General features: G+C 36.3%; 1 protein-coding gene across 1 annotated transcript; it reads right to left on the reverse strand.

Annotated features, from left to right (window-relative positions):
- Positions 1-1,884: 1,884 nt before the first annotated feature.
- Positions 1,885-12,550, reverse strand: LOC104158924 (cytochrome b-c1 complex subunit 2, mitochondrial; the record flags this gene model as incomplete). The annotated part of the gene is given in 13 exon segments (XM_009696695.1): positions 1,885-2,127; positions 3,010-3,163; positions 4,901-4,977; positions 5,543-5,623; positions 5,892-6,091; positions 6,986-7,081; positions 7,247-7,304; positions 7,738-7,835; positions 9,328-9,452; positions 9,815-9,871; positions 10,845-10,909; positions 12,148-12,297; positions 12,427-12,550. Coding segments are annotated over 13 exon segments (1,369 nt in total), but the record flags the coding sequence as incomplete, so codon positions are not given.
- Positions 12,551-13,589: the final 1,039 nt, after the last annotated feature.

The raw sequence follows: 13,589 nt of genomic DNA on the forward strand, positions 1-13,589 counted from the left end.
ACACCTTGCTTATTATTCTAGCAAGAAACAAGAAACAGTGTAATAGCTGTTACATTTTAGGATAAAATGTTAGTCTAAAGATTTACTTTCATTTATTTTACTGAAATAGAAAACTGTGATTTGAAATTAACAAATACAAAAAAAAAAGTTTACTTTTCTAATTACAGTGAAGTTAGGGTCAGCACAAGCGTTAATTTTAGACATGACCCTTCCTGCCTCCACAGTGAGCATAAATAATACTGCAATAATACCACAGAAGTCAAAGAGGCAATGTCAATTTGTAATAGCCAAGGATCTAGACAGTTACAAGTCACTGATGATACCAAGATGGAGGTCTTGGTACAACCATGTAAAAAGCTTGTCTGTTTCTTAATTAGTCTAAATACAGACAGTAGTTAATGATTATGACTTTTAAAATTAAACTTCAGGAAAAATAAACTGTTCTTGGGGAGAGCCACTGCATACAGAAACTTTTAAAAATATATTGCTCTCAATCCTGAAGGTGGCTCATATACTAAGTATAATTAATCTAGATGGGATACAAGGCAGTTACAGATTTTCCTGAGGCACAAAGTTTTAATAGAAAAGAAACCTCAGAGGTAGGGGAAGGAACAAAAGTATTAAAAGGAGATAATTAGGCTAGAACAGTAGAAAGGAAGCTCATACAGAAAGGGGCTTTCCAAGAAATTAAACCTCTAAACTTATGTTTAAATAAATCAAATTATTCGCTATTCTGAAGGAACAGGAAAAGGATAGCTTGCTTTCCTGTTGACTGAATTACAACTTAGCTATTAGAGTCCAAAGGAAATAGTGTGCAAAGGACTATGGACAACAGTATTAGTTTGATATTAGAGGAGCTTCAGAACTAATGAACTTGTCTTTAGAACAAGTATTTGAAAAAACCTTAAGACTCCATGATTAGTTAACTAAATGGCTATGGGAATTATTGCATGCTAAAGTAATACCATGCTGTGTATTTTCAGCACAAGTGAAGATGCTGAGGATGAAGCTGATACCGGCCCCAGTACCGATGTAGATGCAGAGTCAGAAACTTTTCAGTATAAATCTTCCCAGTCATACTGTTGTGAGTTCACTCATAAGTTACCTTCAATATCTCAAATTTGGCAGATACCTGATACAGGCCAGACACTTCGAGTAGGCACAGCCAATGTTTGTGTTGCTGCACTTCATAATTATGTTGATGCATTGTGCAATCTTAAGTTTGATGCTAGTGGTGTTAGACCTCCTTCATACTGAGCTATGGCAGACAATAAGACCAGTTCCTCTTCCTCCTGCCCTTCTGTATCAGATACATCCTATCTGGAAGAATTTGCCTTTGTTTCAGAATAGCTCAAAACTTGACTTCTTCAAAACCTAGATTTCTGAAGTTGTAATGTGTCTGTTTTCTTTTAATACATGCCTAGACTTCCAAAAAACCTAAATGCCCTAAGATATCTGAAATTATATACTAGCTATATATCTTAGCAATGCCTTCCCTCTCCTCAACGATGTCCGTCGATGCTACTTGTGGATAAGACATTCAGAAACACTACCTCTGCTAGTCCTAGACAAGTAGCAGTTGCAAGCTCTAAGAAGGTCTAATATATTCACCTTTGTTGAAAGGTAAGTTTCTTCATTTACTTGATATAAGAATGGTAGAGACAGTTTATCAAGAACTTTTCCTGAACATGCAAGAGAATACATGGACTAGTGGCAATTAGAGTATTTGTCTGCATCACAGTGATCATTTTTGATATCTATTTTTTACATCGACTAAAAGTCACCTTATTTTCTCACTGTAGTTTTACCTTCAGCGTATAGAGCCAGACTTAGCAGCATTTTAAGATACCATTTTCAGTGGAAAAAAACTCAACACAAAATGTAGTATGAACCCAGCACTTTATTTTATGACTGCACGCCCACAATTACTCCAGATTAATTTTCTGAAAGAACTGAATTCATAAATAACAAGTTAGTAATTTATTTAGAACATAGGTGACTTAGAGCTCAGGTCCATCTTGAATTCACATCCCAGTTTTGTTTTTACAACTCATCAAGAAAAGGAGTATTTCCCAAATCCCCACTAGCTGCCATTGATTTCTTCCCGTTGATGAACTTCTTTGCAGCCTGAAAATAAATCAGAAAGATAGATATAAGGAAATATTGCTACAACAGAGTTTATCTTTCTGCTCATAGCCTCAGTTTCAAGTTATTAAAACAAACAACAAATCCCAATGCTACTATAGTACGTCATCAAGTAAACAATTTTCTTTTTGCTATCTAAACTTACTTGCTTCTAATCCAGCTCCTGGTTGCTTTATAATCTAAACAGGAATGGCAGAATGACACTTGGATATAAAAGGCATAAACTCTTTGAAAATGGTTATTCCTGGAATAATTATTAGACCACAAGATACAGTGAATCTCTCCTTACTACTAAAGCTATTGCTAGTTGCTACTGCAACGCGAATTAGCGAGGACTGCGAAAAAACAAGTTTTCCATCTTAGAATTTCTCTTTCTGATGGATTTCTATATGAAGTTTGCTTCAAGTGTAAGCAACAAGATAATCTGTAATAGTAATGTAGTTATGTCAACTTATCATTGAAAGCCTAAGTGTTTTATTAAGCACACCAAATATTCTAGACTCAGGAATCCTAACAGGCTCGACACAGAAGTGCCTGCACTGGAACTAACACAAAGTTTTCCATGAATACTAGTTGGCAGTTTTGTTAAATTTAAGTGAGGTAGATGAGAATTTCACATACTCCCAGCTACGCTAGTTTTACAGTGTATCAGATTAAAGGGTCTTCTGTTAACAAAGTAAGTAAAGACATCAAAAGATAGCCAGCTGGGATTTGTAAATGAGTTGCTTGCTTTTTTTTTTTTAAAGATAGTTTATGTGTGTGTTTATAAACACACACAAATGTGTTTATAAACACTAGTTTTGTATAATAAAAAAACCTTACACAGTGATTAAGGAACACCTGTAGATGCCAACACATACTTACATTCACAACATCAGCAGTAGCTACAGAGTCGATTTTTTGAGCAACAACAGATGGTGATGTGTGTGTGCCAGAAACCAATGACTCGGAGCCAATTTCATTCAGTAACCCTTCTGCACTTTCCACTGACATCAAATAGGTGGCTTTCAGCTGATTTCTGCCATCAAACAAAGCATTAAGGATGAGTCAGTATGTAAGCCCTGTTATTACCTTCCCCACCGCCCCTGTAAGTGCAATGAGTTTTTGGTGCTTTTTAAGTTTTCAAGTTTCCTCTCCATTTTGAAAAGTTTTCCTTTTCAAGTATAGAAGGGTTCTGTAGTTAGGAAAAGGCACCGCAAATAATCCAAGCATGAAAATGACAGGGTAATTGTCCTGCCTTGGAACAATCAGCCACCTCACACAGTCAGAAGATCTCTAGCTCAGAATTCGTTTCTGATTAAAGTAACTAATGCAGGTACCCCAGGAATTACAAACTAGTCTATCAAGTTTAAAAATTAGGTTGAAAACCTATTCTGGTTTCTCATCAAAACCAGATGTATGCAGAGCAATTTTGTTGTAAGCAACAAAGAAGCAATGAATGTGAACGTCTAGGCTCCTAGGCAACAGTTCCATGTTCTGTTAAAAGGCAGCAAGTTTACACTGATCTCTCTGTTTCACACAGTCTCACTGCTACTTATGAAAATCTTATTTGTATAAGCTAGTCCTATTCTTTTTTAAAAGACAAAATGGCAGCAAATGTTTTATTCCAATAGAATATGATTAAGTAGCTTGGTATTTTTGACTGAATTGCAAGATTCTGCAAATATGACTGACCTTGAATTTGTCTTTTTTTGTTTGTTTGTTTTTTTCCTGGTCACTAAAGGGAAAAAAAGCAATATAGAAAATAGGTGAAGCCATTCCAGAAGGGAAACTCCAAAAACCAAAAAGCCACAGCACTGTGTATAACTCCTTAACACTAGGCAGCTTCACTACAAAAAATCCCCACTAACAAAACCCACAAAACACCACCCCCTCCCCCCGCAAACTAATAATGCCAAATACAAAGGTCCAGAATTCATCATTTAGCTACTAGTGACTAAGGCACAACCAAACATGTCTAGGTTATCATGTTTTGTGTAATCAAGCTTTATGTGGAGTCTTGTAATTATTTTATATATGCAACAGACAACATTTTAATTTTGCTACTTGAGTGAATCCATACTGTATTGTTGTATTGCATAACTACAGTTTTAGAGGCTCAGCGCAGTTTAACACTACTTGAAGATCAAGCACCAACTAATGTGCACAACCCTCTATAATTCTGAGACTCTAAAACTTTGTTGGTATTACTGCACATCTAATAGCAATTCCCCCTCCCCATCTCAAATATTCCTAGGGGCACATATTTCAAGCACTTGGATGTAACATCACTAATTCAGTGCTTTACACTTGCAGACCCTCATTACTACTATTCTTTGAAGACACAGAAGATTGCTTAATATAATGGTTTTGGGAATTGCTGCAGTGCGACTGTAAAGGGAATTACCTAAATAATACAATTTAGGATTCTGATTTAAATACATCTTAATGCTACAAAGTATGATTAAAACAACAGCATCTGCTGATACTTGCTAATTTCTTATATTGAAACAGTTCTCAGAAAACACTGACACTTACCTAGGAAGTTTTTATTAGGAAATATCACTAACAGAGAATCAGTACAGCTTTGGAAAAAAAAAAAAAATAGTATCGACATTGCTTCAGTTTTAACACAGGAAAGTGAGCAGTTCCCCATGGAAATAATTAGAGGACAATGATAAGCTTTGCTGTGCAGAATAGTCTAAGTGTCTGACAAGCAGCTACATGTTAAGAAACTTCTGTTTACAATACACAGGATAGTTCTTTATGCACTTACTTTGCCTTTGTGACATCATCATTGGTGATGCTGCCCTGAGCAACTGCCTTTATCTGGTTCAAAGCAGCTTTAATGACCTGAGGAAAATGAAATCATTTTAAGACTTCTTCCTGCATTAAATTTCAAGATGTTACTTCTATTATCTGACATCTTAGAAACTTTGGGGGAGAGCAGTTGATAGCGTTAGGATTGTCTGCCTGAACTTCACTCTGAACAGCTTTATAACAAAACTAAGAACACTGTAATAAATGCCCAAGTCAGACACAAAAACAGTGTGGATTTAAATTGCAACACCACATTAATTTGTATGGTCTCACCATTCTTCATAAGAGTATTCAGTTCTGCCAGCTTCAAGAGCCAGCACGTTCCTCATGATATACTTAGGATTACACATTTAAATCAGCAATTACAGCCAGCAATTCAAGGTATTTTACTAGCTCTAGTTCCTATTAGGTATTTGTACTTCTCAGAAAGCAAGTGTCATTCCCAGCTTACAGTGCTAAGTCAAAACTGAACATGCAGCATTCTTATACAAGAAACCAGATGAATTGACTTTTTTCAGGTGACTCAGTCACTATCTCAAATCAAAGTGCTAGTTTGAGGGTTATGTTGTTAATACTTATGTTCTAATCAGCAACTCACCTCCCCAGTATTTGAAGCCTGGGATATGGTATAAATCCCAAAGAGCCCAGAATCAGAGTAATTAACATTAAATGCAGAAGCCTGCAAAATAAACATTATCATCAACTGTTTCAAGTATCAGAATAACTCAGCATCAAGCATACGAAAATAATTACTATTAGGATCTAAAATACTGTAATTCAGGAATCTAAACTCCATCTATGCAGAGGAAAGATCGGATTGGAAGGCCTTGTCTGAAATACTGTAACCTGTGCAAGAATGAACTAATTAACATTCTAGCTGGAGGTAGTGACCTCTCAAAGGATAATAGGCATTTTACTTAAAATATTAAGTAACCCTTTGAACTTACATCAAATGGCTGGGTAGTTGCTTTAGCAATACCCTGGGACAATTTGCTGGTAACGTTGCTTCCTCTCTTGATAAGGGGTCCAGCACCTAAAACATGCTGAAGAACACTGAATGCATTCGCTTCTACACTCCCAACAGCAGCTCCTTCTGTTACAATAGCAGCATGGACAAGGCTATCACCATTCTGTTCTCTGATTTCTCCTAAAAATACAACAACAGAATAAAAGGTAATGCAGTGTTCAGTTAGAAACTACTGTATGTTCAGAGGTATGGAAAGGAAACATTTCTGGCCAGGAATTAGTTTCATGAGAGAGAAGCCAGGGTGTGAAGTTACTGCATGTCCACTCAAGACAGCAAAATGCTGTTATTAGGCTGTAGGTCATTTTGAAAAGTCCTTTACATTCAAAAATTTTCTTGCAAGCACAAAACCAAGTACCTTACTATGCCTTACTTGAACCTGACCCTGAACCATACATAGTATAAGATGATAAAACTCAGTGAGTCTCCAGATAGCAAATACCCAGAAAAGTGGCATATCTTCTGTTCATAATAATATTTATCCTGTTTTATAGAAACTGAAGTTATTCCAGTCAAATATTAAATGTTGGAAACATTTCCCCCCATCTGTTTATAGAGTGATCCCATACTCCAAGAACAGCTATTGGTATTAGTACAAAATACTGCTCTGAAAGAGCTCAGCATTGCTCTGTCTTTTATGAAAGAGTTATGACATTCTAACAGATCCTCCCTAAAAAGAAAGCCTACCACCACTTCTTGACAGTCCTTAATCTACTCTTAAGGGAATCTTCCCAAAAATGCCAAGAGAAATCATATGCCAGCTTGTTTTTCACTTTGTGGAATAAATAATCTTGCAGGTAAAGCTTCGTTGGAGATATGGGTTCAGTTTTATCCCAGAACTTTCTGTGACAGGGAATAATTCTCTGCTTATTTAGATGGGAGATGCCTCTATACTGTCATTTCTCATGTACAGCATTTAGTACAACTATATAGTTTTCAGTTGCAGCTTTGATTACTACTACATTTATAATAAACAGAAAATCAGTCATTCAGAACAGATACAGAAAACATACTTACCCCCTCGATAGACAGCCTTTGCACTAGGAATACCAGCTCCACTTCGGATATTTAGAAAGTGCTCTGCAATTTGCTTTAAGTCAGAGTGCTTTACACCTGCAATACAATAGCTATTCCAAGTAACGTAATGGCATTGAAAAGCTACAGCAGTTACATAAAAGTGTTTTAAGTGTACCGTAACATTTTACTTCTACAGAGAACTCAAATTTCTACAGTTGTTTTCCCTTATGAATTGCGGTGTCCATTAAAGAACATACATACCTATTCCTACAAGAGCCATTCTCGCACTTGTGAAATTGTTCTGTACAAAATGGTGAAGCTGCAACAGTAAATTCACATTTTAGGGTATTTTGTATAAAGAACAAAAATGGCAAGTGTGTTTCTGACACCTCCTGTTCAGCCTTATACTTCTTAATGCAGCAAACTCCAATGCTTCCAAAAGGAACTGTCTATAGAATAGCATTTTATGCATTCTCCAGTGACAGCTACAAAACCCTTTTATACAGGAAGACTGGCATTTCATTGACAGCCTTACTATCAACAGAAAACCACTGACATAAACCACCTCTCTAAATGTGAACATGAGTTCTGTATTCAATACTAAAAGCTGCACGGAAATAAATTATTTTAACACCAGACTAGTAAGATAGTAAATACTGACTGTACTAAATTAATTTTCTCTCTCAAGTGTCATCATCTATCCTTGATAAAGAAACTGAAACTGACTAATATCATAACACAAATAAACCTACCTGCTCAGAAGTAATTTTTCCAATTGTGTAATCTGGACAATATAAAGGGTTTGCCAGAGCATTCTTATAAGCTGCAGCATGCAAGTTTTCCAGCACTCCTAAGAGGAACAAAGTTTCAGTGATGATGATTAACATAAGAGCCACTTTTAATGAAGATTATGAATGAAATTAAATGTTACCCCGGTGAAATAGAGCTGTGGTCCACTCTAAGGACCACAAGATCTGCAAAAGCAGGTCTGGAATAATCTAAAACACATGGAACTTTCATCCAAATCCTCAGGCAACAGAACCTGATCTGAGAGCTTCTATTCTTTTGTAACTTACTAAAAAAAAAAAATAAAAAAAATCTAGTAACTTGCCTATGCTCAACACTTTCTGGCCTCAACAGCAAGCTATAGATGCAATCAGTGTTTGGGGGAAGGGGAGCAGTAGAAAACAATAACAAACCACAACATCCTTTTAATTAGTTTCAGAATCATCATCTTCATTATAAGTATCCCTTGTTCTTGAGCTTGAGAAAGAACAGGCTGTTTATAATACTATTGGTAGCTTTGTGAGATGTCTTATCTATCTCCCTGTTCAGACAAAAGATGCTAGTGTCTTCAATTCTCTTCTCATTAGATTTTTCTTGCATCCAAGAGCATTCTACTAAGTCTGATATTCTCCTTGTATTTGGTCATACTCTTTCCTCAAGAGAAGGATAACATTCCTTTCTTCATAGTCCTGTTTCTGAACATAAGTGTAACTGGAAATATTAAATTACTGTGAAACCAACCTGTAGTTGACACAAATTTAAAAACCAGATTGTTCTTGATTCTGATTTTAAAAAAGAGCAGCCCTTCAATATAAGCCAGAGATTTTCCAAAGCCCAACATTAAGTTGTCGCCTTTAATGGGTTATGAAGGTGAGCACGCTTCACAGAGTAGTACAAATGATGTTTGTTGTGTAGAACTACCTGGGTGAACTTGGATGACTAGAGTTAAATAACACAAGATATATTGGAATAGGCTTGGTTTGGATAAGGCCTTGTGTTTGGGGGGTTTTTTTTGGTGTTTTGTTTGTTTGTTTGTTTTGGTTTTTTTAAATGCCTGAACCTAAATTTATAACCCTAAAGCTGGAATCCATTTTCAGTGTAATGAAAATACATATTGTTTGTATACCAAATTAACCATAAAAATTCAAGAATTCTGTTGCAGAATACTGTTTCCACATCAATGAGTAACACCTAAAAATTGTTTTCAGAACACAAGCTGCTGCAAATACATTGCCAACAACAGTCGTGACTTGCACATTCTTTGGTTGTACTTAAAAAAAGAATAATAAAAAGGTAAAATGGAGGCTGTCAAGGAGAATGGTGTAAGCTGTCTTCAGCATGTTACTTGCTAAACATTACGTAAAGGCTGGAAAAACTTGCATATTTATAAAAAAAAAGTTCCGTAACAACAGAAAGACCATACCTATCAATGGGGAAAAGCTGAAAAATTAAACGGTCATGTGACAGAGCAAAAGGCAAAGCATAATTTTTCCAAAGTTTTTCATTTTGAAGAAACTCCCATAAAGCCAATGCAGTGGATCAGAAAATACGCTTACCAACTTGAGGATTCTGAAATGCAATTGCTTTGTCAACTTTTAATTGTGGCTGAAGATCAGTTACTTCCCATGGTCTGAACTCTGGTGCTGTGGTGACATTAAGAAGGTACTCCATTACTGTATCACTAGATTAAAAAAAAAGTTAAAGGCATTAAACACAATAGAAGTAGCATGTATTTCTGTTGAAACTGAAAGCAATTCAAACTAATCTGTAAGCAACACGTTAACAACAAAATATATCACTCAAGCCAGAGTGGTTATTAGCACTGCTGTAAAAAGCGTAAGAATTCAACTTCAGTTCTGTAGCATTTGTATGCTCAGTAACATGATACAGACGCTGAGTGTTAATACAGTAATTTATGGATTTATTACAAAAACATGAAAATAGGTATTACTCCTACCCTGTAAAATGACAGGTCTCTACTTTACCACAGAGCAGTTTGTAAAGAAGGCAATAATTCCATTTACCGCATATCTAGATACCTACACGTAGTCACGCAGGCATTCAACAGAGTAAGTCATTTTCTCTCTTGTTGAGTACACGCTAAATGAGGGGGGGAAAAAAAAAAAAATCCATTTCAGCAGAGAACATAGAAGTGGATTTTCACACATATTCCCCATTGATTGAATTAATCAGCAAGATATGGACTAGAATATCAAGTCAACCTTAAATCTGCTTGAGATAACTGTTTAAAGGAGTGTTAATACACAGACAGCGAAACTAGACATAACTAAAACTCCTATCTTAACTGTTCAAATAATAAGAAGCATCTTATGACCATCAGAATGTAAGACACCACAATAATTCAAGGTAAAACAACAGATAAGGATAATAGCAAAACTTGAAGAAAAATGTATATATGTATTAAACAATGCAATTTAGAAATTATTATCTTTGGGCAGAAAACATAGGTGGTCTTTTCCACTTGCTTCAACACATCTGTGATTAACAGGAACAGAAAAGAGTAGAGTCTCAAGTTATATAAAACACTGCTTTTAACCAAATTCTATATAAAACAATCTCCCTGGATGATTTCAAGATACATTGCAAGAATTCAGGTACAGCAAGATCACTCTTTTATTCCTCTTAGGCTTGTTTTCTAGGCTTTAAACTCTCAAATCATGAAAGCCAACTACTGTCTGAATTGTTCCCAAAATTGCAGTACAATCAGTAGTATCTATTTATAAAAGAAGGAGGAAAAAAAAAAAAGAATATCTACTGACTTCAGGAAGTTTAATCCTGAAGCCTGAAAAGGCTTCTGTATTTCTTTCAGGTAGACAACATTTACATTTTGTTAACTGAAAGGTGTTTTTAAAATACAAATCATGGGTACACTCTTGAACTTTAATAGAACGAGAAGTATAAAAGATGTTCTTTGTCAACATTCACCAAGTACCATTACCACACTGAGCTTATCCGCCTACACATTGTTATGCTTATTGTTTTAAGTTTCCTTTAGTCATACAGCTTGTTTGCATCTTACCAAGACAGATTATCTTTGTATGTGGTTACAAACCTTAGGCTGCCTCCAACAGCTTCAATGCCACGAGTAATCCGGAAAGAAGATGCTCCTTTAGTAGTCTATTAAAAAAAAAATAAAATATTCTAGGTATTGTAAGAACAGATTTGCCTGAGGTTCTTCAGTGCTCAGGCAATGCTGAAACAGTATCTGTTTACTCATTTATACAGAAGCCATTTTGAAAAGTTGAGCCAGCTTACTGCATCCCTACTTCCAATCATTTCTATCATCCTCTCTGATTTTCCACTGTAATTGCTCACATATTTGCTCCCCAGCCCCATTCTAGAATGATCCAGGCTTCCTTGAACATTTAATAGGATTCTTGGAATTAGATAAGCTTGACAAAACCAGGGCAAGGAATGCCTACACATACTATTACACTGACAGCTGTCTGAGGAAAGCAACTTCAGGCAGCAGTTGGGAAGGAAGTAATAAGCAGCTGAGATGGTTGCAGTTTTTTCCTGCCCGAAACTGATTTGGATTGAACCCATACAACAGCAGCCAAAGACACATCAGCGGCACTGTGTAGCTCTGATTGTCACAGCCTGGCTGGTGTGCGAGAGGGGCCATGTTTACATCTGCAGCTAGAGCCAGACAGCAGTCGAGATAAACAGGAACAAGGGCAATGGCCACAGTGGGTCAAACCATGGGACATCTAGCCCAGTGTTCTGTACCTGACAGTGGCAAGAGAAGAGGCTGTTTAAACACAATGTCCCACAACCCACTCAATGGTATTCCTGCAGTACCTACAGGAATTATTCCTATTAGCAACTGTTTAAGGACCTGCTTTCAATTAATTTGACTGATTCTTTTTTTGAACCTGCTGATATGTATCTGCCCCCACAGCATCTTGCATAACTGAAGCTAGACACAGAACAGGAAGGGAAAACAAGGAACTTAAAAGTATCTTGATGGCAGTAGTAAGAAAAACTATTCAGAAATATTACACACACACAAAATTGAGTTTGAATCAGCCACCCAATTAATTTTTACTGCAGCTTAAAGAAAATAAGTTATGTGCATAGCTTGATATATATATATTTTTTATATATATATATACACACACACAGTCTAAGATCCCAATGGAGAGCATAATTCTAAATAAATATAACTTCCTATCTTCCAGGAAGTAATGTAATTTCTCCTGCACTTGAACCAGGTAACCAAGAATCAAGGTGCATTGTTTCCACTTTATAAGATCTCTTATGTTAAATTTTACCATATTGGGTTTTTTTGCGATCATACACCTTCCACCATTTTATCTACTGCTAACATAGTAACAAAGAGAATAAACACCTACCAAATTAGACGCAAGGCGAAGCAAATGAGCAGTTCCCAAGTTACTAGTGGTTTCATATCTGCTGCCCGCTTTAATAAACACCCCAATTCTTGAAGCTGGAGAAAAGTTTTCCAGAGATGCAATAACTAAGCCATTTGGTAATTTTGTAATCTGTATTAAAAGAAAAAAAAAAATTGGTTTAGTGATCCACCGGAAGTACTGTCACAGTTCTGCTTTGACAGAGTTTAAAAAAAAATAAATAAAAAGGAGAGAGAAAAAAATACCAGTATTCATACTGACCTCAAGATCCTCAGACTCTGGAGATAATTTCACTCGTTCTGCAGTTGCTGAGGTTGCAACTTTAGGAGCTACTTTAAGTGAGTAAAGTCTCTTCTAGAGGAAAAAGCATAAGAGAACAGATTTCCTGGATTACTTCATCACATGTTTCATTACATACTGAAAAAGCAACTACTTTTAAAGTAGAAATACAATGAATGACTTCAAGCCCCCGAGTAAAAACAGCGATTCCCTTGTAATTCCTCTGATCATTTTTTCCATCACTGTTGGAACTTGTGCAATGACTTACACAAAGTCTCTGGAAGTTCAAGAAACACCGCTATAACAAAGCTTCCCCTCCTCCCCCCCTTTGCTGTTGTGCAAATCTCTGTAGGACCACCATAGTAATTAACAAACCATCATATAGTAATTAACTGAACAAACAGCTACAGCAATCCATATATGCGGAACACAACTTTGGAGATAATTTTCTAATTTATTAGGTGTAGGCAGTTCAAATCCTAAAGAGTCACCTCTCACCCTATCTACACTCACTGCTGTATACAAAGAGGACATGCATGCAAGTCCTCAAACTGCAGAGTAATAACCAGAAGCAGGCCTTCACACTGAAGAGGTGAACATTGCAAGAGCTTTCCCTTCAGTAGCTGGCAACAGAAATGACAAGATTATTGATTTAAAATCTGAAATACTATTCCCTTCCACCCTTTTTGGAAGTTTCTTATACTTGTAAAATAAATAATTTTATGACTCTTCTTTTCACATTAAAAAACAACTTCATTCCCATACATCTCAAAGTAAAAACTGAGTCACAGAAACACCACTACACTCAGCTGTAGCGATACCAATGACATAATTCACTTTGCTTTGCCATAGACTCTGTTCAATGTATAAGTCTAGGAAAAGCTCCTTTCTTCCCCCATCACAAATTTGTAAGACACCTAATTTTAATCTCTAGGTCTATTTATTGATGAATTACAGTGCATGCCTAAAATTGGCTCAAAAAACATACTGTGACTCAGAAGTCATTTGCCATCCTACTTGAGTGCATTTCCAGCAGAGACCTAACACAAGTTATAGCCCACCTGTCCGCCGGTTCAACAAGACTTTTCGCAGCAGAACAAGTCCTCTGCTTTCTCCGTGCCTCCAGGACAAGCCGAGCCCCACTT

This window comes from Cariama cristata, unplaced genomic scaffold, assembly GCF_000690535.1.
Source record: "Cariama cristata isolate BGI_N322 unplaced genomic scaffold, ASM69053v1 scaffold42403, whole genome shotgun sequence".
NCBI lineage: Eukaryota > Metazoa > Chordata > Aves > Cariamiformes > Cariamidae > Cariama > Cariama cristata.